The following is a 27,179-nucleotide window of genomic DNA, read 5'->3' on the forward strand; positions in this document are numbered from 1 at the left end:
GAAAACTCCACCCCACCCCCAGCGCTATTCCGTTTCTCATCACAGCTGTTGGATCTGTTGAAGGACAACCGACTGTTTCCCCCCACCCCAAAACGTGGGAAGCTGACGGAGATATTCAGCCCAGATTCTCACCCACCCACCACCCCTCTACAAAGAAGCGGATCTAGGAAAAGCGATGCAGTGGGCACCCTGCTTTTGTGCAATTTGACCAAAGAGTTGCCTAAACCAACTGCATTTAAAAAAAAATAATAATAGGAAGGATAATAATACTCTTCAGTCTGAAACATTCTGGAAACCGGAGAGTTAATACTTCGCTTAGCACCGACTGGAGTGCTTTAATGCTATGACACGGTTTCCGTTCTTTACAAAATCCCAGTCCGCGTGAGAAAAGCCTCTTCGTAGCCTTTCTCTCCTCCTTTTCCACTCGTCTGTCTCCCCCTCCCTCAGCTATTATCTCCCTACACTTCGGATCGCATCACCGTCAAATCTTCCTCTCCCGGCTCGCCAGTTGCCCGATTACTATGACTAATACAATACTGCGACCTTGACGAGACCCGCCGTGCAAAAATACAAGATCGATCCGTTTGAAAAACTCGAAAAAGCTGCCCCGGCTGGCTTTTCAATACCGAGAGAACCGGTGCTGCAATTCGGGGCGTGGCGGGCGGGAGAGAAGACATGGGGGGGAAACATTAACGAAGGCTACCAGTTGTCTACAAAGCTGGGAACCAGAGTTGGGTTGTTGTTTTTTTTCCCTCTCTCACAAGCGCCGCTTAAGGCTGGGCTCCTGGAGGAAGCGAAGAAGCGGAGGGCTCGATCCGCAAACAGATGGTGTAGTAGGTTCTCGAAAGGGCGCGGGGCTTGTGTGTGTGTGTGTGTGTGTGTGTGTGCGGGAAGAGAGCACGTGGGAAACAGGAGACGCTGCAACGATGGACACGCCCCTGCTCTCGACCACTTTTTGCAGCGTTGCTGCTGCTACTGCAAAGGGGGCGGGCGAGCCTCCTCAGGAACAAAAGAGTTGGGGGGACGGGAGTCGGAGGGCGCGGTGTAAAGCGCTCTCTGATGGATGCTCGGAGCCCGAAAAGCCCAGACGTTGCAGTTTATTTTTTTCGCCTCCCCCCCCTCCTCCCTACCGCCTTACTTAGCACCCTCTCTCTTTTTTTCCCCTCCCCCTGAGGAGAAGAAACTAAGAACAAAGCGCTGCTTCAGCCTTAAAAAAAAGTTGAGAGCGCTCCCCACCCACCCTGGCTCCTCCTGCCGGCTAAACCCTAAAAAAGACCGCTGGGGGGAGGATTTTGGGGGGGGGCGGTGTTGAAGGGCAGCAGGAGGCTCGAACCAAAGCCAGAGATTCCTTTCGGTCCCTTCTCTGATCCGAGCCGCATTTTCTCTGCCGGGGGTGGGGGTGAGATGAGGGGTGGGGTTCAACTCGGCAGAGGAGGGCAATACGCATGGAGGAATTATGTTCTCCCCCCCCCGGGGTGGGGCACTGTGATGATCGCCCCCACCCGCGAGCTTAAAATGGATCTGGTGGTTGCTTTGAGGAATCGAACACCCTTTCCGCCTCTCTTGCTGTCGAGAAAAGCCCTCGAAAGCAAGTTCGATACCGCTTTTCCCCTTATTTCTGCACTACGCTTTACTATTATATTACTACGACTAGAACAATATTGGAGGGTTTTGTTGTTGTTTTTTTGCTGTCGAACTCTCTCGGTTGCGGAATAGAAGAAGGGAGTCAATTTGACGGATCGCCAACCACCACCCCCACCTCCCCCGTCGATTAAAAAAAAAAAAAAGACTGCAAGCAACCTGCCTCTTCCCGTGGTGGTAGCATAGACGACTCCCAGCCTTTTTTTTTTTTTTTTTTTGCCGCGGTCGCCCCCTGCGCGCCTCTCCAGAGCCGCATTACATCACCCGAGGAGAGGCGGGGCTTGGGTGGAAACGGGCGGGGCTTGGGCTGCAGAAGGGCGGCGAGCCGAGCTCCCGGTATAAAAGGAGGCTCGCGGAACGAGCCCTTTCCCTGTCGCAGGTTGCCGGCACGAGAGCAGGTGGGGTTGAGGCAGGAGGCTGAAGCAGCGGCCACTGAGGGGGTGGGTGTGAGCCCAGAAGAAAGCCGTCGCCATGCGTGAGATCGTCCACATCCAAGCCGGCCAGTGCGGGAACCAGATCGGAGCCAAGGTACCCTGGGCGAAGAGAGGAGAGGGGACGAAGGCTTCGCGGCGGGGTGGGAGTCAAAAGTGTCCCCGGGTGTCTCTGCATCTGGGGGCGGGGCAGCCGTTTCCTTCCACCTGCAGCAGATGGTGGGGTAACCCCAATACTGTGCTCTCCAAATCCACATTTCTCTCTTTCTGAAGAAAGATAGATAGATAGATAGATAGATAGATAGATAGATAGATAGATAGATAGATAGATAGATAGATAGATAGATAGATCGATCGCCAATCGGTTGCACCTTTTTTTCCTTTGTTCCGCTTCAGTGGAAGGGAGGGGAGAGCGCTTGTTCGGCGTTCATAGTAAGGTTCATCGCTGTGGCACAAAGAAAAGGTAGCCGGCGGGCGAGCTTTACCCGGGGAGGGGGAAAAAAGGCGTGTCTCCCCCCCCCCGTTGCTTTTTAATGCGCGATCGGGGAAAAAAAAGAGATGTCAGGTTCGGGCGACTTGGTGAGAAAACAGGGATTCTGTTGAGCCAAGTAGAGAGACCTTGGCCACACCCTTACTTACTCCCTTTCCATTCAGACGTACCCTCTGTTATATATTAGTGCGGAGATAGACTGCGTAACGGGGGAGCTCCCGTGACTTGTCCCAGCTTCTGCCAACCTAGCCGTTCGAAAGCACGTAAAAAATGCAAGTAGAGAAAAATAGGGACGATCTTTGGTGGGAAGGTAACAGCGTTCTGTGCGCCTTTGGCGTTTAGTCATGCCGGCTACATGACCACGGAGATGTCTTCAAACAGCGCTGGCTCTTAAGCTTTGAAACAGAGATGAACACCGCCCCCTAGAGTCGGGAACGACTAGCACATATGTGCGAGGGGAACTTTCACCTAGAAAACTAGAGGACTCACTACATATAATTTAATTGGAACAGAATTCTGGAATTTCAGTTCCAGCAAAAGGCACAAGGTATAGAATTAATAGTCCCCTGCAATTCTAACATGTTAATTTTTCACGAGGCTGGTGAGACTATATTGAATGTGAAATGCAGCTAACAATTGGAGGCTGCGGGTAGAAAAGAATCTTAACTCTTCGCTGCCATCTAGGCAGATCTGGTTGGTGGCACCCATTGTTGGTGCTTTTGACACCACCACACAGAAGCAGACTGGCTAGTCTCCTGGGAAAATTGGGACCCAAACCGTTAGCTGCTCTGAAGGTTGGAAATAAGATCGATCCAGCGCTGGGTGGTTTTAAGCCTTCTGCAACCCCACCCCTCTAAGGCAGTCAGAAAATGTTCAGCACGCATTCCGTAGATCTTAAAAATACTAAGGACCACTGGTTCCTTTTTTTAAGGGACCTCAATCAGATGAAGTCAAATGTGAACATTTATTTTATATCTCGGGAAAGAAAACTGGGTTTTTTGCTTTGTTTTGTAGGTAGGTGTGTGAATCTCACGATCCTACATCTTCAGTTATTCTAATGTGGAGCACCGAGTCTGGACAAAACATTTTCTTCATTTTTTTTCTAGAGACAGCTGTTAATAAAAACTCTTTGATGTAAAATTGTACAGTGTTGTTTCGTAAAGAACATTGAACATAAAGGGGAAAAAACAGGACTATTTTTAACTAGAACGTATCTGAAAATAATAAAGAGCAGGAACAGCTGCTGTTTTTCATTTATGGTCCCCAACCCTCCTTCTGGGCAAGAATACAGAAGAAGGGTTCTTTTTTTAGAATTAATGGCAAGTCAGTGACAGATAGAACCTCTTTCTGCCTTCAGCTGCAACTGTGTCATCTCTTCGTACTTTAAAATCACCTTCCTTTTGACAGAGCTGCCTTGATTTCTGCTAGGGTAGCAACAGCAGCTCTGACAGCAGAATTAGACAGGGTGTTGCCTCCAAGAAGCACGTGCTGCTGCAGCTTCCTGGCATTTTGAACACAGTTGCTAACAGCTCTCAAAAATCCCATTCCAGTTCTGGGAAGTCATCAGCGATGAGCATGGCATTGACCCCACTGGCAGCTACCATGGAGACAGCGACCTGCAGCTGGAGAGGATCAATGTCTACTACAATGAAGCAACTGGTAACTGGGGTAGGGGGTGGGGAAGAGAAAATCTGTGATACGTTTGTGCCCTGAATTTTACATTAGAAGAAAGAAGGCAGCCACCGAGAGCAAAGTGTGACAAATCGTTGATAAAGCAGTCTGGTTAAATCCCTCGCAAAGAATGAATGCCTACTTGAAATTTCATCCTTGTTTCTTTAGCTCAGGCATGTCTGGCTGTGGACCGCATGCAGCCCTCGACAGCTAATAATGTGGCCCACAAGATAGTAAACCCTATTACAGGTAGTCCTCGAGTTAGGACCACAATTGAGCCCCAAAATTTATGTTGCTATCTGAAACATTTATTAGGTGGGTTTGCCCAATTTTATGACTTTTCACAATTGTTAAGCAAATCAATGCATTTGTTAAATTAGTAACACGATTGTTAAAGTGAATTGGGATTTCCCCATTGACTGCTTGTCAGAAGGTCACAAAAGCAGATCGCATGACCCTAGGACACTACAACCGTCATAAATGTGAACAGGTTGCCAAGCATCTGAATTCTGATCACATGACCATGGGGATGCTGCAATGGTCATCAGTATGAAAAACAGTCATAAGTCATTTTTTAAGTGCCGCTGTAATTTTGAACGGTCATTAAATGAACTGTTGTAAGTTGAGGACTACCTGCATGTGATTTATATACATTACTACATTGTATATTTTATATGTGGCCCAAGACAATTCCTCAAAGTGACCCAGGCTAGCCAAAAGATTGGCCATCCGTGCATCAGGCTGTCTCCTTTAAATGTACACCTCCCCTTCTATCTGTCTGTATCATAGCTGTGTGTTTCTTCACCAAATAGCAATGAATTGCCAAGAGCATGGAAGCAGCTTTGTGTTTCTTTTTTCTTTTAATTGGTTGGATCAGTAATACTGGGTATTTTGTCTTTTCCACACAGGTAACAAGTATGTTCCCCGTGCAATCCTCGTTGACTTGGAGCCTGGCACAATGGACTCGGTCAGATCTGGACCTTTTGGCCAGATCTTTAGGCCTGATAATTTTGTCTTTGGTGTGTAGCTGATCTACATGGCTTCTCTTTAAAAATACTCAATTGTGTTTGAAAAGCAAATTGGCCATTCTCAATGGAAACTGTCAGTGGAAAATAATGGGATGGTGTTGTTTTTTGGCACAAGAGCAGGGGTGGGCACCAAGTGGTCTTCCATACATTTTTAAATAATGACTTCCAACACTCTTCAGCAGCATGGCCAGTGCTGAGGGAAGCCAATTGCTGTAATTTCCATGAATTGTGAAAACCTAGACTTGTTTTAAGTCATTTGAATTCAACATCTATAAAGAGCATATGTGAAGGACAGACTACTGATTCTTTTAAATCAACTTCATCTGCATGGGACAAAAACTTTTTCAGTCTTTATTGAAAGTAGACCCAAAAAAGAGTCAAGCATCTCTAGGCAAGGGAAATTTGTGGCTAAATAAGTCTTGGAGCCTTGGAGAAATTAGTTCCCTAGAATAGGTTACAGCTCAAAAATCAGTAGCAGTATCTACCCTATTTATAATAAATGGTGTCTGGGTTCAGATGAATAAATTACAGGGGCAGGATATATGTGATATGTTAGGTTGAGAATAAAAGCTTCATTTTGGCTTTAGTATTATGTGTGAAACACTGATTATATTTAAATGCAGCCTTGGCGTGCTCAGATATAAAGGAAAGAAAATGATTTGGTATGTCCAAGGACATTGGCATCGGATCTGTGGGTAGCTCGTTAAAACAGCTGCATCTTCTCTGATCATAAGGCTATAAAAGCAGTCCTCACTTAGCAACAATTGAGACCAGCAAGTTGGTAGATAAGCAAAGTGGTTAGTGAGTGAAAAATCACAATTTCATGATTGAACTTCAGCTGCAAAGGCTGTATATGCGAGGATTGGTCACAAACTTTTTCATCATTGTCATAACTGAACAGTTGCTGTCTGAGGCAGTCACTAAAGGAGGACAACCTGCAAAATATTTATAGTAATGCATCTCCTGTGTGTGTTTTGGTGGCATAGTAATTTAAAGAGCTGTTTTTAGAATTTGACCAAAATACAACTGAAGCATACAAATAGTTTCTACATATGCATGGTGCAAGGTAATATTTGCGAAATAATTATTAACTATTTTCTTCTGGGTATTTTTTTTCTTTTAGGCCAGAGTGGTGCTGGGAACAACTGGGCCAAGGGCCACTACACAGAGGGAGCTGAGCTAGTGGATTCGGTGCTGGATGTAGTAAGGAAGGAGTCTGAAAGCTGCGATTGCTTACAGGGCTTCCAACTCACCCACTCGTTGGGTGGGGGCACTGGATCTGGCATGGGAACACTTCTCATCAGCAAGATTAGGGAGGAGTATCCCGATAGGATCATGAACACCTTCAGTGTAATGCCATCTCCAAAAGTGTCAGACACGGTGGTTGAGCCATACAATGCCACCCTCTCTGTCCACCAGCTGGTAGAGAACACGGATGAAACCTACTGTATTGACAATGAGGCTCTGTATGACATCTGCTTCCGCACACTGAAACTCACAACTCCAACCTATGGCGATCTCAACCACTTGGTGTCTGCCACCATGAGCGGAGTGACTACCTGCCTCCGGTTCCCCGGCCAACTGAACGCAGATCTTCGCAAGCTGGCGGTCAACATGGTGCCTTTCCCTCGTCTGCACTTCTTCATGCCGGGCTTTGCTCCCTTGACAAGTCGTGGCAGCCAGCAATATCGTGCCCTGACGGTCCCGGAGCTGACTCAGCAGATGTTTGATTCCAAAAACATGATGGCGGCCTGTGACCCCCGCCACGGCCGATACCTGACGGTGGCAGCCATCTTCCGGGGCAGAATGTCCATGAAGGAGGTGGATGAGCAGATGCTGAATGTCCAGAACAAGAACAGCAGCTACTTTGTGGAGTGGATCCCCAACAACGTGAAGACGGCCGTGTGTGACATTCCTCCCCGAGGCCTGAAGATGTCTGCCACCTTCATCGGCAACAGCACCGCAATCCAGGAGCTCTTCAAGAGGATCTCTGAGCAGTTCACAGCCATGTTCCGGCGGAAGGCTTTCTTGCACTGGTACACTGGTGAAGGCATGGATGAGATGGAGTTCACGGAAGCTGAGAGCAACATGAATGACCTGGTCTCCGAGTACCAGCAGTATCAAGATGCTACTGCAGATGAGCAAGGAGAGTTTGAGGAGGAAGGAGAGGAGGATGAAGCTTAGAGGTTGAGTAGGGTTAGTCCATAGGCAAGTGTCCAAGGTGAGAGCTGTTCAGCTGTACCAGTGCATGCTTTTCCAGTTATTCTTGGTGCTTTTCACTGTTGCTCTGTCAGCAGTTTTTGTAACTTCACTCTTTATGTAACAGTAGTTGCAAAAGATTTCTGGGGAAAAAAGTCTTCTGTTTCAATGTCTGATCAAACATAAAAAGTATTTGTGTTTCTCACTGGTGTCTGGATTCTTTTCTTACAAAATGTCATAAGGCATTTTTAGCTAATTGAAGGAGTATGGCAAACTGATACTAATTTCCTTTTGCCTTTATAGTGTGGACTGTCAGTAAAAAATATGAATATTGTTCCTTAGTGATTTTGTAGTTTATATTTCTCCCTGTTAATAACAATGGCTCTTAAGGAATTTTGTCCAAGCAGTTATTCATTCTTTCACTATAATGCATATTCATCACTGGGGTATAGTCTTTTAGCACAATTTTAGGGAAATAAATTCATGGGCTTTGGTTATAGATGTTTGATTTTTGATGCTTTTCCTGCTGCCTGAAAATTCCAGCCCCTTCCCCTTTTTTCTGCATTTTGGGGTCTTGGTGAGAGTTAAGCAAAATAGAATAGAATTCTTTATTGGCCAAGTGTGATTGGACACACAAGGAATTTGTCTTGGTGCGCTTTCAGTGTACATAAAAGTACATAAAAGAAAAGATACATTCGTCAAGAATAATAAGGTACATTTAATGATAGTCATGGGGAACAAACAAGCAATCAAATCATATTAGGAAACAGTCAATATAAATCATAAGGATACCAGCAACAAGATTACAGTCATACAGTTGTAAGTGGGAGGAGATGGGTGATAGGAATTTTATTTATTTTATTTATTTTTATTAAATTTATATACCGCCCTACTCCCGAAGGACTCAGGGCGTTGAACAGCCACAGAATAAAACACATAAATACAAAAATTTAAAATAAAATAAAAATGAATTAAATAATTTGGCTGAAGAAATTTAAAATACCCCATAATTTAAAAACAAATTAAAATTTACATTTAAAAAGGGGAGAAGATTTAGGCCAGGCCAGCTTGATGAAATAAAAAAGTCTTAAGTGCGCAACCGAAGGTGCACAGATCCGGGATCCTCCGTATCTCCGTGGGGAGCTCATTCCAGATCATAGATGCCCCCTCATCATTCCCCACAGGAATGATGAGAAGATTTATTTGAGAAGAATTATTTGTTTAGCAGAGTGATAGCGTTGGGGGGAAAAAACTCTACTTGTATCTAGTTGTTCTGGTATGCAGTGCTCTACAGCATCGTTTTGAGGGTAAAAGTTGAAACAATTTATGTCCAGGATGCGAATGAATTTTTGCAGCCTTAAACTGCAAAAAGATAATTGGAGAGGTGTTCATGACATGCTATGCACATCCTGGAATGGCATAGTTGGCTATCCTTTTAAAGCAAAAAAACCAAAAGACACAAATAGGAGGTATAATTTTTAAAATGAAGATATTTGTGATGGCATGGTCGAAAACTGCATCTAACAAATTTCCTCGCTGTTTTCCCTCTAAAGTGAAATCTGTCTTATGGGTAATAATTATTTTTAACTTGTCCCAGTGCACAGCAGTATAATTACAGCAAAACCATTCACGCATAAATGACTTGAAGCAACTGGTATGTTTTTCCTAGTCCTTCCATGTTCATTTCATGAGCATTCAAACTCCATCTTAAAAACCACAAAGTTAACTCTGCTTTCAATGTGAAGAGCCAAGACCTCAGCCTGAAGCCAACTGATGTTGAGAAAAGGGTGGATGTTGATTCAAATCCAGAAAACAAGACTGAGCTTGCTTCTCAACTTCACAGGGAGAAGGAATAATTAAGGTATGGTGTGGACCTTCCATGAAATCACTGTAAATATTTTGAAATCATGGTGTGAAAGAAGATGTTTTGTGAATAAAAAGTATGACAGCTAGTGTATGGTGATGATACAGGAAACTAAACTTCTTTTAAGTATAATTTTCTCAGCCCTTCTTTCTTTCCTACTTTGAAAGAAAATGGAGACAAAAGCCATCTTGAGTTTTTGCAGGACAGCAATAACTCCATTTAATTAGGAATATTTCTCCTCCATAGCATTTGTTCTTAATTTGTTGTAGGACCAGGGGTACTATTCACCAGGTTCTGACAGGTCCTGGAGAACCGGTAGCGGAAATTTTGAGTAGTTCGGAGAACCAGAAATGCAACCTCTGACTGGCCTCAGAGTGGGGTGGGAATGGAGATTTTGCAGTATTCTTCTCCCAGGAGTGGGGAGGGAATGGGGATTTTGCAGGATCCTTCCCCTGCCACACCCACCAAGCCACACCCACAGAACCAGTAGTAAAAAAATTTGAATTCCACCGCTGTGTAGAACTTATTAGTAGTTCATTTGATTATCTTTTCCCAGTGCCTCATTATAGAAAATAAGATCCGCTAAGACTGAAGAAATTCAGTTTATTCCAAATTGTAATTTTAATGTCGTTAAGGTAGAAAGAATACAGTTGTTTTCAGTAACAGTATTAAGACTCGTTGAATATATTCCTTTGAGGAAAAGTTATTGTAAATGTAACTTAAAACTTCAAATTCCTTGGAAATATTAGGAATCTAATAATGGAGTATTTTTTTGACCTTGTGTAGTTACAACAGCTTTTAAATATAGGGACAAAGACATATTGAGGCAAATTGTGAGATTAAGAAAATGTTTTGCAGCTGACATGAATGTTCATGGGGATACTTCAGATGTCCTCATACCATATTTGCATTTGGGTCCAACTTAGTAATCGGAATTGACATCTGTCCCTGAAGCACAGAATGGGTTATGCAGATCCATCCCTGCCCTCTCAATGTCCACATATTTGGAAATCCTGAAAGGAAAACCCACAAGCATTTTTTTCTGAAGCATCCATGGTTGATTTCTAGATACCGAGTTTAGGGGTTGGAAGCCCAGCCCTGTTCTGTGAGTAATGCATTTTCATATGATGTATGGATGAAGGAATGGGTTTAAGTGATTTGTGCTGTAGGAAGTTCTGTTGCTTTACCCCAGCAAGAATATTCTAGAATTGGAAGACTTCAGAAAAGAACCAAAATACTATTAGTTAAAGGAGAGGGGTCCTTGATGTTCTCTGAGCTTGCTTGTTTTCTTGCATATGTTTCATTACCCTAACTAGGTAACATCATTATTGCTAGTGTTAGTTAAGGAGAGTACTTTTTTCTGTTTGTTAACTAGAAAAGAGATGGAGTAAATCTTCCTTTTCTCATAATACTAGGATTCACACTTCCCTAATTAAATTAAAAGAGAAGTATTGAATGTAATCAGAAGATTCCCAGCAATGGGTTAACTGCAGTGAGCTGGAGATATGGTAAATCCAATAAATACATACCAGGCATCCATAGCAGGCCATGACAGGACAAATTATGTGTTATCGTCACCATAACAGCACAAACTTGAGATTTATGAATGAGCAAAAGGCTGGAGTGTGTAATGTGATGGATGCTATGATGTACATTTCATTATTTTTCATCATCTTGGTCTGTACCAGATGCCTGCAGTCAGATGCTTTCCTGATCATGTATTTTGTCCCCTGAGGTTGATAAAAATAAATGGAGAGGAGTCTGCCTTAACAGCAGTTTGATTCCTGGAATTGGTTGGATAATAACCTAGGTCAAACCATTACATGGCTCAATGTGTTAGGCTAATAAAGTCAATCTCTACTAATGATGCAGCAGTTGGATTCTGCATTTCTGGTCTCTATTTGCATGAAAGGTTGACATGGAGCTCTATTTGTTTGAGGACATAAAATTTATGACTCCACACACCATAATGTTAGTGTTATCTACGTATGTTTCTCTAATCAAAGCTTTTTCTCTAAAGCAACATATCACAAATGATTATGGACTTATCACAAACAGAATTTATTTACAGGTAGACCTCAACTTATGACCACGACGGAACCCAAAATGTATATTGCTAAGAACTTCGTTAAGTGAGTTTTGCCCCATTGTACATACAACTTTTCCCGCCACAGTTGTTAAGTGAATCACTGCAGTTGTGAAATTAGTAAACCGGTTGTGAGGTGAATCTGGCTTCCCCCATTGACTTTGCTTGTCAGAAGGTCGCGAAAGGAGATCACCTGACCCTGGCACACTTTAACTGTCATAAATGTGAGTCAGTTGTCAAGCAACTGAATGTAAATCACATGACCATGGGGGGGGATGCTGCAAAGGTCATACGTGTGAAAAATGATCATAAGTCACTTTTTTCAGTGCCATTGTAAGTTCAAACGGTCACTAAGCAAGGACTTAGTAAGTAAGTCAAGTAAGTAGTAAGTCAAGGACTACCTGTATTTATTGGCTTTGTATGCCACCCATTTCAATGATACAGTGACTCTGGGTGGCTATAATAAAAGCTAAAAAGTGCAAAAAGCAATTAAATTATAATCAAAGATAAAAACTAAAAAAACCAGGATGATGGGCAGCCTGGGAATGAAAATCATCTTTGTCCTGTCAGCCACCCCCAGTGTAGTGGGCCTGTCGGGGTCCCAGGCCAAGCAGCACAGCCAAGTTTTTAGGCTCTTCCAGAAGGCCAGGAGTGTGAAGGTAGATCTTGCCTCTGACAGGAGAATATTCCAGAAAGGGGGGGGGGAAGCAGCAAAATCTCTTCTGTGGACCCTGTCAGTCAAAATTCTCTGGTTGACAAGATCTGAAGTAACTCCTTTCTGCTGTAATGAGTTGGACTGGTTAGTCCCAATGGGATCAGGCGATTCCTCAGATACCCTGGAGATGCTATTTGATAGCAATAATTGGAAGTGGGTTTATTCAAGTCCTCCTTGTGGACTTCCTGAAAACAACCTGGTTGACCACTAAAAACAGCAATATGTTTGTGCAGAATGGTCCAATCCAGTTGTTCTTGTGTTCCAAAGGAAAGATACTGAAGGGTTGTGGGTTTTTTTGAACAATAGATTCCCACACCATATTAGAAACTGTTTTTTAAAGTGCCTAAAGCAGTGTTTGGAGCCAGATTAATGTAATGGTTAAGGCACCATGCTAGAAAGTGGGAGAATGTGAATTCTAGTCCTGCCTCAGACACAAAGTCAGGTGGGTGATCTTAGGCCAGTCCCTTTTTTTCATCCCTAGGAAGCAGGCAATGGCAAACCATTTCCAAAATATTGCCAAGAAAACTGCAGGAACGGCAGTCCAAGCAATCACCAGGGGTCAACACTGACTTGAATGTAAAAGTGTAAAGGTTCCCCTTGCACATATTTGTTAGTTGTTCCCGACTAAGGAGCGGTGCTCATCTCCGTTTCAAAGCCGAAGAGCCAGCGCTGTCCGAAGATATCTCCGTGGTCATGCAGCCGGCATAATTAAACGTGAAAGGCACACGGAACGCTGTTACCTTCCAACCAAAGGTGGTTCCTATTTTTCTACTTGCATTTTTTACGTGCTTTCGAACTGCTAGGTTGGCAGAAGCTGGGACAAGTAACAGGAGCTCACCCCGTTACAGGGCACTAGGGATTCGAACCACAGAACTGCCAACCTTTCGACGACAAGCTCAGCGTCTTAGCCACTGAGCCACCGTGTCCCTTTATGTACAAACCCCCCCCCCCAAAAAGTGTTAAATGGGAAATGGCTGCTCTTTGGGTCAAACAAGTACAAAGCCTCATCATGTTTACACAATATATTTTTATGGGGAGGGTTGTGTTGGGGGGGGGGGAAGGGGAAGAATAATGCAAAATAGTTGCTATCTAAAATGAAACCAGAATGGTGATTCAGGTGGGAGACAATGCCTACCAATTAGCAACTATTGTTGCATAATTGACTAATCCAGTGTTAGTGGAACCAAGATGCTCAACCTAGAACTCTGGAGACACACAATACACTGAACCATAGGCTAACTATACTGCTAGGTTAACACTACCTTCAGGATAAATGTTGGCTACTTCAAAGAATTCAGTCATCCCATTATGCAGTCTGAGACAAAGCAGAGGCTAATAGCTACCCATTCTGCTGGCCAACATTTTGAAAAGGAATCTTGCACCACTCAGAATACTTTCCCAAGTTGTGCCTTGGAAGAAAGGAGAAAACATCTCCTCACAAAGCATTTGGACTTCAACTGGAAAGAAAATTGAACTTTTGGAACATTTAAGATGGGTTGTTTCAAGGTCAGACCACAACCAACACACTGAAATTGATTTAAAGCTTCAACCATTTCTGCAACAGTCGGAATGGCCTTGTTTGAAATCAGAATATACTATGAAAGAAGTTTTTGTGTATTTAACAATCCACCCCTCTTTTCCAATACCTCAACACATGCATTCCAGCAACAATTATTTTGTGGGAGCATGTGGGCAGGTGTTTATTTATATTAATTCCTCCTGAGATTCATCAAAATTCATGCTACCTCTGTCATGAACCTATTTATGAAGGGCACAGACAGTACCGCACAGTGTGGATAGATGCAATAATTTACTGGTACTTCTCGTTTAGCTACTACAATTTGGACCAGCAACTCAGTTAAAGTGAAGCAGCTGCTAAGCAAAAACTTACAGCGCTTCCAATCTTACTTCAGCTTTCCTTAGCTTTATAGAACCTATAGAGTCATAAATGCAAGGATTGGTCATAAAGTTATTTTTTTTAATTATCTTTGTAACTGTGAACAGTCACTAAACAAAATCATTGTTAAAGGTAACCATTATTACCTTTAAAGCCCTACATGGCTCAGGGCCAGGTTATCTTCGAGATAACCCGCCTTCTACCGCATAGCTCCCAGCGACCGGTAAGATCCCACAGAGTTGGTCTCCTCCGGGTCCCGTCAGCTAAACAATGCCGGCTGGCGGGCCCGCGGGGGAGGGCCTTCTCTGTGGCTGCCCCAGCTCTCTGGAACCAGTTACCTCCTGAGGTCCAGACCATCCCCACCTGTTCTGTCCCCGTCCCACACACACACACCAACAGACGTCCAAGAGTTAAAAATCAAACCAACCGACAAAATCCTTATCCTTATGATAACGGAACTTGGCAGCAACCTAGTGGCTGCCTGCCAAGAGTTTATTACTCACAAAAGGAAGAGATAACTTCTCTCCGCTTTTGGTACATCAAAGTAAAATGTTCAATAATTACAGAGTAACTTAAGTTCAAATATAATCCAGCAAAGCCTATAGCAAAAGTCCGGCAATGCAGAATGGCGTGGAAGCTTTCAGCTTTGTTCGTCACAAGGCTTGACTGGCCACCACGCTCCCTTTTATACCCTGTGGGGTGTGGTCCACTGACTCAGCCTAATCTCTGGCATGCCTCCTCTTCTGTTGCGTGCGCTTATCTCTCCGACGCTGGCGTGGATCCAGCCAAGACTCATCCCCGTCACTGTCCGACTGCGCCTGCGCGGGGATTCCTGGCTCCTGGCCAATCTCTTCTCCGTCAGGAGATACCTGAGGCATTGCCAGAGAGGAGGGTCCTGGAGAGGGAGGCCTGGCCAACTCCTCTCTTTCCCTTTCGGAGCTTTCTTCCTCTGATAAGACGGGCTCGGGGGTCGGAGCCACACCACCCTATTGGCCTTCCGAAAAGCGGTGAAGACCTGGCTTTTCCAGCAGGCCTAGGGCCGTTGATCTCGCTCTTGCGATCTGGCGAGATCTGGCCATGAATGGTATGAATGAGTTTTAATGTTTTAATGTTTTTTCATTTTTAAATGTTTTTTATTAGGATTTTAAATGTATTGTGAGCCCCCCCCCGAGTCTTCGGAGAGGGGCGGCATATAAATTGAATTAAACTGAAAATTGAAAATTGAAATTAAATAAGGACTATCTGTACTAGATCCCCAATTGGAAAGAATTGGGACACTAGATGCACGGGTATTTATCCCACCTTTATTATTTTCGCAAATAACTCAAGCAAATGCGACACACCTTCCTCCTCCTATTTTCCCCACAACAACCAACCTGTGATGTGCATTGGGCTGAGAGAGAGTGACCATCCCTAAGTCACCCTGCTGGTTTTCATGACTAAGGCAGGACTAGAACTCATGGTCTCCCACTTTCTAGCCTTGTGCCTTAACCACTAGACCAGGAGTGTCAAACTCGCAGTGTCACATTGTCATCACATGACGTATCATGACTTCCCCCCCTTCGCTAAAGTGGGGGTGGGCGCCAGCGCATGATGCATCCAGCCTGCGGGCTGTGAGTTTGACACCTCTCCACTAGAAGAAACTGACTTTATAAGACCAAATACGAATATTGCATTGTCATAAGGAGTTATCTCAAGTAAACAATCTTACTTCTACAGATGCTTCAAATGCAGACAATGCTGCATTTGGGTTGCAAATCACATGGCAAAACCATTAGTAAAGATGTCAGGAGCCTTGCAACAATTGCTTTGGTCTTTATTGATAGACCTGCCCCCTTTATTTATGGAAACACTCCAGAAGGCAATGCTGAATATCACATGCTAAATAGCTCTGGGGTACAGCTGACTAAACTGCCATGTACAAAATCAAGATGGAATCACTGTCTCTTATTGTTTGAAGAACTCTGAAAACCAATTAAGAACCCTGTAAGTGGCTCACATATGCAAATGTGCTTCTCTTAATTTATTCCAAGAAGCTGCTGAACTGGATTGAGTTCTTTCTCTCTCCCTCTTATACACAGACCCTTACTTTCTGCAAAATAACATTGTGCACTTTTGATAAAATCACACTTCACCTTAAAAACTGAACTTTTTTTTGGCCACCAAATCAAGTTAACAATTCAATAACAATGTACCTTAGAAGTGTTTGGTGTTTTCCCTTTAATGAGTTGTTTGGCTTTAATGATTTGTTAAGACTTTTTGTTTGCTGAAATTGCCAGGAGATGAAACGCTCCTGGGAGAGATCACCCCACAGTCCCTTCTACCCAAGGGGCATCGCTTTGAAGGTCTGTTTGTATTTTTGCATTCTCTTCTCCTGGGTATTGTGTGTGCGATTTCCCCTCTTTTTGGACCAACAGATAAAAATATCTCAGTTCTTTGCACTAATGGATATACAGTGCCTCATTTCTCACTGCAATCAATATCATTTAGGCACATAGGTTTTTCTCCCCTCCCCCAAATTGCTTTCTGATCAGGTAGGGCTTTTCTCAGTGTTAGTTCAGAGAGAACATGCATTTTAAAAAGTGATGTACTATTGACTATTTGTCATTTCAAATAGTCTCTTTTGCACTTTTGTACGGTTTTGTACAATTTTGTACAATTTTGTACAGTTAGTTCTCGACTTACAACAGTTCATTTAGTGACTGTTCAAAGTTACAACAGCACAGAAAAATGTGACTTATGACCATTTTTCATAGTTACAATCTTTGTAGCATCCCCATGATCATGTGATCAAAATTCAGATGCTTGTTGGCACCTGCTTCATATTTATGACCGTTGCTATGTCCCAAGATCATGTGATCCCCTTTTGTGACCTTCTGACAAGCAAAAGTCAATGGGGAAGCCAGATTCACTTAACAGCTGGGTTACTCACTTATCCACTGCAGTGATTCATTTAACAACGGAGGCAAGAAAGGTCATAAAATGGAGCAAAACTTACTTAACAAATGTCTTACTTAAGAACAGAAATTTTGGGCTCGATTGTGGTCGTAGGTCAAGGACTACCTGTAGTATTTATTGCATACAAATAGTCCTTGATTTATGACCACAATTGAGCACAAAATTTCTGTTGCTAAGTGAGACAGTTGTTAAGTGAATTTTGCCTTGTTTTATGACCTTTCTTGCTACAGTTGTTAAGTGATTCACTGCATTTGTTAACTTAGTAGCTTGGTTATTAAGTGAATCTGGCTTCCCCATTGACTTTGCTTGTCTGAAGGTCACATAACACAGCAATGGTATTAAATATGAGTCAGCTGCCAAGAGTCTGAATTTTGATCACGTGACCATGGGGATGCTGCAATAGTCGTAAGTGTGAAAAATGGTCCTAAGCCACTTTTTTCAGTGCTGTTGTAACTTCTAATGGTCACTAAATGAACTGTTTGTAAGGGGAGGACTTCCTATATCTGAATAGGCCAGATTTGCTTAGAAACCTTTTTCTGGCACAAGGCTAGTAATCCCCATATAATTAATTGAAACCTTGTATACTAACCAGAGTAAAACATTCACATCACTCAGATATATAACTAGACCATACTATACTGAGAAAATGTAGCTAGAAATCCCACAAACTTGATATCGATCTAGTTTTTCTCTCACGTTCTGCAAGGCTATGAGAATGAAAGTGTAAGGTGAGATTTAAAGAAGAATATATACCTTTTAATAAATAATAAAATAGATATTAACTATGGTAATATAAGTTGTTTGCCTGTCTTGCACCTTGGGCTATAACTCATGGCTTTGGGGGAGATGTCTGTATTTTAGGAGAAAAGATGAGGAAAAAAAAGTCATGGATTATTCATCATAAAATATTCTTCCACGATTACCACTAATGGCAATTGCTTAACGCATTGTAAGCCGCCCTGAGTCTCCGGAAAAGGGCGGCATATAAATCGAACCAATAAATAAATAAATAAATATATTTAATTGAAAGCCAGGCAGTACACCACTTCAGCAAGGACTTTATAAACCATAGGTTTATAAGGAGTGCTAGTTGTTCTGTCCCCGTCTCACACACGCACAGAAACAGATAGCCAGGGGTTAAATAAAACTGGCAGACAACAAATTCTTTCGATAAGAGGATTGGCAGCAACCCAGTAGCTGCTTGCCAAGAACTTTACTCATAGAGGGAGGGGTTGTTCCTCCGACAGATAAACCCAAACAAGATACATACAGTTCAAGAATTGTCAAGTCCAGTCCGTATTAAATCCAAGGCAGATAACGTTGTTTCAAAGATACAATGTGACTTGCTAGTACTTAGTTTTGTCCGTCACAGAGTCTGAATGGCCACCTCACCCCCTTTTATCCCCTGTGGGGTGTGGTCCAGTGACTCAGCTTAATCTCTGGCACGCCTCCTTTTCTGCTGCGTGCGCTTGTCTCTCCGAAGCTGGCGTGGATCCAGCCAAGACTTATCTCCGTCACTGTCCGACTACGAGGAGATACCTGGCTCCTGGCCAATCTCTTCTCCTTTGGGAGACACCTGAGGCATTGCCAGAGAGGAGGGTCCTGGAGAAGGAGGCCTGGCCAACTCCTCTCCTTCATGTTCTGAGCCTTCTTCCTCCGATAAGTTGGCCTCAGGGGTCAGAGTCACAACACTAGTAAGCAAAAATTCTGAGATTGAAAACAATACTGTAGGTTTAGTAAATGTGTGAGAAAAACTTTTAGCACTCCCCAAGCCTGTAGTTCTAATCCAAAATATACATTTATCAAGGAAAGATGTAAATGGCACTCCAGAATGGAATGATTTAATGAAGCTGTGTTCGTTGGACACAATAAACCACAAACCGTCTAACTGCAATTTAGCCCAATCTGTTATGGAAATTCAGCCCACCGTAGCTAGTTAATGATTTGTTCATAAACCTGGGTTTATAAACCGTGACTCAGAGAAGTATGGGTTAATGCATCTAATGAACACAGCTTTAGATTTGATCAATAATCTTTAATGCAAACAATCAAGATCAAACATTTTGCTATAATGTATGATGATAAATTAGCAAAGCAAAGCTATGTTTGGCAATTACTTTTGCTGTTACCTGTACACTTGTGAACTTGTACCAGTGGTGGGTTGTCCCCGGTTCGCACCGGTTCTGTAGAACTGGTAGTAAAACCAGCGGGAGGCCCCGCCCACCAACCCTGACGTCATCAAAATGCTTCTGCGCTTGTGCAGAAGAGCGCATGCGCAGTCCCGTTACAAACCGATAGTAAAGGTAAGTAGAACCCACCCCTGACTTGTACCTGTGTAGAAAGATTACAGAATCTATGGCTCTGTAGTTTACCATGTTTACTATAGTAATGACTATCCTTGTATATCTTTCTATATACTAATTATTATTACCCTTGTATAATTACAATATTCATACACAGACACAGAGGATAATCCTTGATGAAGTGAACTGTAATCCATAAAATTACAGTATGTCACAATTAGTGCTAAAGTCTATGCAACCTCCATCTCTCTCTCTCCCCCTCCCTCCCTGAGAACTGGAATATGGTAGAAGAGGCCAGCCACATGCCAGAACATATAAGATGATTCAGACCTTCTGCTTGTGCAGAAGAGCGCATGCGCAGTCCCGTTGCAAACCGATAGTAAAGGTAAGTAGAACCCACCCCTGACTTGTACCTGTGTAGAAAGATTACAGAATCTATGGCTCTGTAGTTTACCATGTTTACTATAGTAATGACTATCCTTGTATATCTTTCTATATACTAATTATTATTACCCTTGTATAATTACAATATTCATACACAGACACAGAGGATAATCCTTGATGAAGTGAACTGTAATCCATAAAATTACAGTATGTCACAATTAGTGCTAAAGTCTATGCAACCTCCATCTCTCTCTCCCCCCCCCCTCCTTCCCTGAGAACTGGAATATGGTAGAAGAGGCCAGCCACATGCCAGAACATATAAGATGATTCAGACCAAATTTGACCAGTCCCCCCAAACTGAAAAGCCAATCATTCTAAACCTCTGTCAATGGGCAGATAGAGGGTCCCTAGCATTGCCAGTTCCTAATCCTGCCTGCTAGTAAAAACAGGTGTACATTTGATTCTTATTTTCAATCAATATCTTCTAGGGAGGGATGGTTGCAAATGAAAGACAAGAATGCGCCCAGACAAAGGCAGGGCAATGGTACAGTTGCCTCATTTTTAATTATTGGGCCTTTAGAGTTTAAAAATACCAGCATCACATGCATATGAAATGGCGGCTTTCTTAAGACCTAGGACCGCAATCATCCAAATACAACAAATGGGCCTTGTGAATTCCTGGGACACCTTACACGGGTCATTCTCTGTCACCGTGCCTGTGAAAGGGAGGGAGGGAGGGAGAGATAGCCAGGGTGATAATTTATTGCACAGAATTTATTTCCCGGGGACTTGCCTAATTTTCTAACAATTCTGCGTCCCGTACTAACGGGGCTGCTGAAGGCCTGTCAAACCCGAGTAGGGGCGGGAGAGGAAAGGGGCGTCTTTCCATGCAAGAAAGCCAGCAGCCGCGGCGGATTTTTCCACAACTGCAGATGGTCCCTTCAGTTCCCACCGTTCTTTCTATCGGGGCTTTATTTTTATTTTTATTTATTTTTAATTTTTTTTGCACAGGAGGGTGGTGCAACGCGTCTTTTGGAGTCTCAAACAAATGGTCCCTTTCCGTTTGAGGCAGAGGAATGAATGGACGGGAATGGAAAGCCAACCAACTACACCTGACTGCTCCCTTTGGAAAAGGTAACTCGCATCTCGGATCGTTCCCGGTGGGCGGACCGTCCCCCCCTTCCCCCTCCTCCCTTGCGGGCAGGTTAGGGTAGATCTGGGAATTTTCCTCCACGCCTTGCAAAATACAATGAAGCGGCGCGGCTCCTTTAAGCCCGCCCAGTTCCGACTGGGCAGGAGAGCTGGGCCGGCGCCCTTTGTGAATGGAGGGGGCGGAGCCACGCCGAGCCCGGGTATAAATTAGAGCCGCGGGCGAGGCGCGCCCAGTTTCCCAGCTGCTGATGCTCGGCGTGTAGAGAGCTGTTCTCCTGCAGGTAGTTCGTTGGGTGGGAGCTCGAAGGCACCTTCGCAGCCATGCGTGAGATCGTGCATATCCAAGCCGGCCAGTGCGGGAACCAGATCGGAGCCAAGGTATCGTTTGGCGAGGAGAGCTTCCATTGTTGTCAGCTTTGATGATGGTCTCAAAATACGAGATGAATTATATTGCCCTCCCGAGCTGAGGGTAATGGGAATTGTAGTGCAAAGGTTCTGGAGGGAAATAGGTCCGAGGCCGTCGCCTTATCAATTTTGGCCGTGGGAACCAGTAATTTCTGTCCGATTTTTGGAAAGGAGGCAGAGAAGGTAGTAGGTGGGAAGGAGGGAGGCGGCGGTTGCTGCGCTTGTAATAAATTCTATATAGTGCCACCTTTAATGCGGAGGCAGAGAAAAGAATTTAATCTGAAAAAACAAGCTCAACCAGTGAAGATGCTTTTTTTAATTTATTCTTTTTCCCAAAAAAAATCTCAGAGGCTTCTGCCATGCTCGCTTCTTCCCTCCCTGCATCTTCTTAGTAGAAGTGGGTCTGCTTGGAGACAAAGAGGATCCCCACATTTCTTCCACTGGGGTGGGGGGGAAAGAAGCGAACCTTTTATTAGTGAAATTCTCTTTTCAGCCCCGTAGTAACAAGGCTTCTGAGCTGGGAACCTGGCTCAGTTTTAATAACAGCCTTTTGATTGCCTCACCCATTTTCAGAGGATGAAACCTGGTTAAGAGGCGGCCTGCCACAAAGGGTGTGGGGTTTGCAGACAAACGGTATGAGTATAGATTCTCTCCTCCAAAAAGGGAGAAAAGCCAAAACCACCCAAGTATAATTTTAATTTCTTGGGGGTGGGGTGGGGGTAATGATGCAATTCTAAGTGGCTTTTGGCCATTGCCACAACTGTAGTGCTGCAGATACCTATTGTAACAGCCCCTTTTTGTAAGGTTAAAGCTGCACTTGGACAAGCGAACCCCAGCAGCGGGGAGGTGGGCACGGCTGCAGAATGCGGCTAAGGTGTGGCTGCAGCACGTGCCGGTGCAGCCTTGTTGGTGTTTTAAAGGAAGTGGCGAATAACTCTCAAAAATCCCATTCCAGTTTTGGGAAGTCATCAGCGATGAGCACGGCATCGACCCCACGGGCAGCTACCACGGAGACAGTGACCTGCAGCTGGAGAGGATCAGTGTCTACTACAATGAAGCAGCTGGTAACCCCTCCTGTCTCTTGCTGTTTTGAAATGTTTGGAGGTTTTTGTAAATGCTGTGTGAGGTAGTAGAAATCGGGCAAAACAAACCTACACGGGGTAGCTTCGGATCAGAAAAGTCACCTTATCGGAATTGTATACCTTGTTAAAAAAACAGAATTGTGATTCTGCTTTTGGTTTGTTCCTCTTTTAAGATATTACTGCTTCTGATTGCATTGGGGGAAATGAGGCTTTTTTAACCCACTCCAACCTCCAGGTTAAAACTCTGGAAATAATGAAGATATTTATCTTGTCAACCACTAAGGGAAAGCCAAATCTATGATGGGCAGAAGTGCCTTTGACTTCCTGCTTTTAAAAGCTTTAATATCCTATTCCTTCCAACATAGCCTATGGTCTGCCTTCAACATGTCTACCAAATCCTTCCCTGCTTCTGTCTCATAGGTTGGTGCAGAAGGTGAGAATGGGCAGTCTAAACTAACACTTTTCCTCTGACCAGCTGCAGGATTGCAGTTTTACTAGCAATCAAGTGTTTATTCAATTGGGAAATGTTAGTAATAAAAAACAATTTGGGATTTCCATAACTGAAAGCAAGTAGAAGAAGCTCACAGATAAAATTTTCTGGGTTTATTCGTAAACCATGAATGAACCAGACATCTCCTTCCCCAGGAACAGACTCAGCTTTGCAGTCCAGCAGTACACAGTGGCTAAAAATGTCACTTGGTCATCCGTTTTTTAAATTCTCCAGAGGGAAAGACTGCTACTTCCCAGTTGTTTTTCATTTTTTTTGTCCAAAGCAAATGACAATGCTGTGGTCAAGCTTAACCCAAAAACAAGTAGAACAATCCAGCTAGAGTTCAGTTCTCTATTTGCTTACACACAATAAACAGAATCTTGCCAGAGAATATGTAAGTTATTCTCATCCTAATGGATATATACCCATTAGGGAGATTCTAAGGAGTGTCTGTCTCACTCTGTCTCCTATCCAGCTCCAGGCTGTGCTGTCTCTTGTCTGCCCCCCCCCCCCCCCCCCCGTGGTTTTGGAATGGACTCCCTCCTTCCTGGGAAACTGCTGCTTCACTGTAGTCCATCACATTACCTCCCACTCCTCAGGAACCATCCCTCACGGCTGCCATTGTGGGCTGGCCAGACTGCCCCTCCCTTCACCGTCTTTTTGTGCTTTTCACCATTCCTCCTCTTGTGTGGGTAGTGAAAACAACTAAGGCAGTTGAGAATCTCGTAAGAAGATTTGCCTCTTTCTGGAAATAAGAATAAATTGACTCCTTTATAAGTACTTGGTGTGACATGAGAGGTTTAGTTTAGACTCTTTAGAGCCATATTTAATTTTCTCTGGCTTAGTTAAGACTTAATTTCAAGTCTTAATTTTATATAGGACAGGAAATCACTGTGGAATTTTGGTGAGGTTATGACAATCTTTTTTTAACAAGATTTCAGGATAGTCTCGGAGCACATGGTACGTCATGCATGTTCTATGTAACTAAATGGTAATAAATCCAGAGTATTTTTAAACTATCAACTTTGTTGCTCCCTTCTAGTCATTATTAACTCCTGGCAATTGCCTGGACAAGTTCCTGCAGTTTTCTTGGCAAGATTTTGAAAATGGTTAGCCTTCTTCCAAGGGCTGAGAAAGAGGTTACTCATCTGGTTTTGTGCCCAAGAAAAGAACAAAAATTTGCAGTCTTCTGGTTTTTAGCCTGTTCCTTAACCACTACACCAAACTGAGTTTCAAAGTTGACTTAGTAGTTTTAATAATAATAGCTATTCCAGGTGGAACCTAGAAGTTATGCGATGTTGGAGTTAAGAGATTCTAAAAGATCCCTGGTAATCTGGGAAATATTTGTTCATAGAGTTCCATAATAATATAGTGATATGGAATGTTGCATTTCTATAGGCATCAAAGGGAAAAGGTGAATGCTATTATTTGACTGGATTATGGTCGAAGGCCATAGAGCTAGTCCTTGACTTACTACCACAATGGAGCCCAACATTTTTGTTGCTAAGTGAGACATTTATTAAGTGAGCTTTGCCCCATTATACGATCTTTCTTGCCAGTTGTTAAGTGAATCACTGCAGTTAAGCTAGTCACACACAGTTGTTAAATGAATCTGGCTTCCCCATTGACTTTGCTTGTCAGGTCACAAAAGATGATCATATGACCCCAGGACACTGCACTGTTTGAACCCACCTCTTCTCCTTTCCCAACCAAGCAGTTTTTTCTCCCTTTTGCAGTAGAGAAGGTGAAGGTGAAAAGTTCTCCCATTTCAAGCACTTTGGAGATGCAGTTTTGTTTCTCTGCACAGTATAGATAGCCATCTGAGGCAAAGAGGCCATAATATGATGCAAGCTGGTGCAGGAAACTTAAAGAGAATATTAATCATGGCTGATGTGTTTGTTGTACTTCCAGAGTGAGATTTTAAAAAAAAACTGTTCCACAAAGGATTACTTAATGCCATCCTTTAAAACGTTGAAGTCACCAAGGGTACTGTAAGTTGGGAGGTATTTTATAAGGCTGTTAGATAAGGCTAGCTTTTGTTCTTCCCCACAGGAAATAAGTATGTTCCCCGGGCAATCCTCGTTGACCTGGAGCCGGGCACAATGGACTCAGTCAGGTCTGGACCTTTCGGCCAGATCTTTAGACCGGATAACTTTGTCTTTGGTATGTAATACTAATTATGCCTTTCTACGATTATATCTTAAATAGCTGCAGCATAATTCCTACTGTTCAATTTGTTCTAAGTCAAAGGTAGGCACTATGAGTCCCTAGGTGTTGCAAAATTTAAATTTCCAGCAGTCCTCATCAATGGCCCCAGCTGCTAGGAACTATAGATCAGCAACACCTGGAGGCTTACCCTTCCTCTACATGAGGGTTATCAAACTCGTGGGCTGGATACGTCACGTGCTGGCCACGCCCACGCCTGGTTTAGCGAAGGAAATGAAAGTTGCAATACGTCACATGACAACACCATGAGGATGCGAGTTTGATAATCCTGCTCTACATCTTATAGATCTAATAAAATATATAAAAATGTACCGTTTGAAAGATCCATTGATCAGTTCAGCCTCTATATTACCATAACGGAAATGAGCATCACTGCCTAGATAACAAAAAGATGGTATAACTACAGGCTGCCCTAATTAATATGATCACCACATTTGCTATCAGATGAAAAATTTCCCTGATCCATTTCTAATCTTTTACCTTCAAATTACAGAATATGAGAGATCTCCAAAATTTTGTATCTTAGATTAATGTCCTCCACTCTTTTTCTCCTAGATTGAATGCAGTCATTTCTCATCTCTCCATGCTGTAGGATCGAATAACTTGACTGTTGCTGGGCCAGATGACAAATTTACCTTGGATTGAATTTGGTCCATAGATCAAACATGAATATTGTTCTAGCATTCCTGGCGTGTAAATGGTTTTGTAAGCATCTCTTTTCTTTCTAATTATTCCTCTAGGCCAGAGTGGTGCTGGGAACAACTGGGCCAAGGGCCACTACACAGAGGGAGCTGAGCTAGTGGATTCGGTGCTGGATGTAGTAAGGAAGGAGTCTGAAAGCTGCGATTGCTTACAGGGCTTCCAACTCACCCACTCGTTGGGTGGGGGCACTGGATCTGGCATGGGAACACTTCTCATCAGCAAGATTAGGGAGGAGTATCCCGATAGGATCATGAACACCTTCAGTGTAATGCCATCTCCAAAAGTGTCAGACACGGTGGTTGAGCCATACAATGCCACCCTCTCTGTCCACCAGCTGGTAGAGAACACGGATGAAACCTACTGTATTGACAATGAGGCTCTGTATGACATCTGCTTCCGCACACTGAAACTCACAACTCCAACCTATGGCGATCTCAACCACTTGGTGTCTGCCACCATGAGCGGAGTGACTACCTGCCTCCGGTTCCCCGGCCAACTGAACGCAGATCTTCGCAAGCTGGCGGTCAACATGGTGCCTTTCCCTCGTCTGCACTTCTTCATGCCAGGCTTTGCTCCCTTGACGAGTCGTGGCAGCCAACAATATCGTGCCCTGACGGTCCCAGAGCTGACTCAGCAGATGTTTGATTCCAAAAACATGATGGCGGCCTGTGACCCCCGCCACGGCCGATACCTGACGGTGGCAGCCATCTTCCGGGGCAGAATGTCCATGAAGGAGGTGGATGAGCAGATGCTGAATGTCCAGAACAAGAACAGCAGCTACTTTGTGGAGTGGATCCCCAACAACGTGAAGACGGCCGTGTGTGACATTCCTCCCCGAGGCCTGAAGATGTCTGCCACCTTCATCGGCAACAGCACCGCAATCCAGGAGCTCTTCAAGAGGATCTCTGAGCAGTTCACAGCCATGTTCCGGCGGAAGGCTTTCTTGCACTGGTACACCGGCGAAGGCATGGATGAGATGGAGTTCACGGAAGCCGAGAGCAACATGAATGACCTGGTCTCAGAGTACCAGCAATATCAAGATGCTACTGCAGATGAGCAAGGAGAGTTTGAGGAGGAAGGAGAGGAGGATGAAGCTTAGAGGTTGAGTAGGGTTAGTTCATAGGCAAGTGTCCAAGGTGAGAGCTGTTCAGCTGTATGAGTGCATGCTTTTCCAGTTATTCTTGGTGCTTTTCACTGTTGCTCTGTCAGCAGTTTTTGTGACCCTGCTCTATTACTTTAATATTTATAAACTGGCAAGATGATTTAATTAGGGAGATACAAATCCTATTCAATTTGAGAGCTATGAAGTTGAACCCTTCAACAACAGGTGCTGGCAGTAGGACCAGCACTACACTATATATTAAAATCTTAAGAATAAACTTGCTTCCATATTTATGCACCTATAGATTCTGCAGCCCAATTGGTACTAATTAAGATAATTCTCAAGGAAAATTC

General features: G+C 43.7%; 1 protein-coding gene across 3 annotated transcripts; it reads left to right on the plus strand.

Annotated features, from left to right (window-relative positions):
- The first annotated feature begins 2,024 nt into the window (after window positions 1-2,024).
- Window positions 2,025-26,990, plus strand: LOC139314818 (tubulin beta-2 chain). Of its 3 annotated transcripts, none has more exons than XM_070940728.1 (4): window positions 2,025-2,169; window positions 4,113-4,221; window positions 5,142-5,252; window positions 25,763-26,990. In XM_070940728.1, exons 1-4 carry the CDS (start codon window positions 2,113-2,115, stop codon window positions 26,821-26,823), a joined length of 1,338 nt encoding a protein of 445 aa, XP_070796829.1. In that variant the 5' UTR covers window positions 2,025-2,112; the 3' UTR covers window positions 26,824-26,990. The 3 variants fall into 3 exon arrangements, with proteins under 3 accessions (XP_070796829.1, XP_070796828.1, XP_070796830.1); XM_070940727.1 differs by lacking the exon at window positions 25,763-26,990 and adding an exon at window positions 6,385-7,661; XM_070940729.1 differs by lacking the exons at window positions 2,025-2,169; window positions 4,113-4,221; window positions 5,142-5,252 and adding exons at window positions 21,141-21,197; window positions 22,180-22,288; window positions 24,849-24,959.
- Window positions 26,991-27,179: the final 189 nt, after the last annotated feature.

Source organism: Pituophis catenifer, unplaced genomic scaffold (assembly GCF_029215685.1).
Source record: "Pituophis catenifer annectens isolate HBS135680 unplaced genomic scaffold, rPitCat1.0.hap2 SCAF_3, whole genome shotgun sequence".
Lineage (NCBI taxonomy): Eukaryota > Metazoa > Chordata > Lepidosauria > Squamata > Colubridae > Pituophis > Pituophis catenifer.

What these genes read in the sequence shown, in the direction of transcription:
- LOC139314818 (XM_070940728.1), top strand. Translation starts at nt 2,113, where the DNA reads ATGCGTGAGATCGTCCACATCCAAGCCGGCCAGTGCGGGAACCAGATC. An exon ending in GGAACCAGATCGGAGCCAAG is followed by an intron (nt 2,170 to 4,112) that starts GTACCCTGGGCG and finishes ATCCCATTCCAG; the next exon opens with TTCTGGGAAGTCATCAGCGA. An exon ending in CTACTACAATGAAGCAACTG is followed by an intron (nt 4,222 to 5,141) that starts GTAACTGGGGTA and finishes TTTTCCACACAG; the next exon opens with GTAACAAGTATGTTCCCCGT.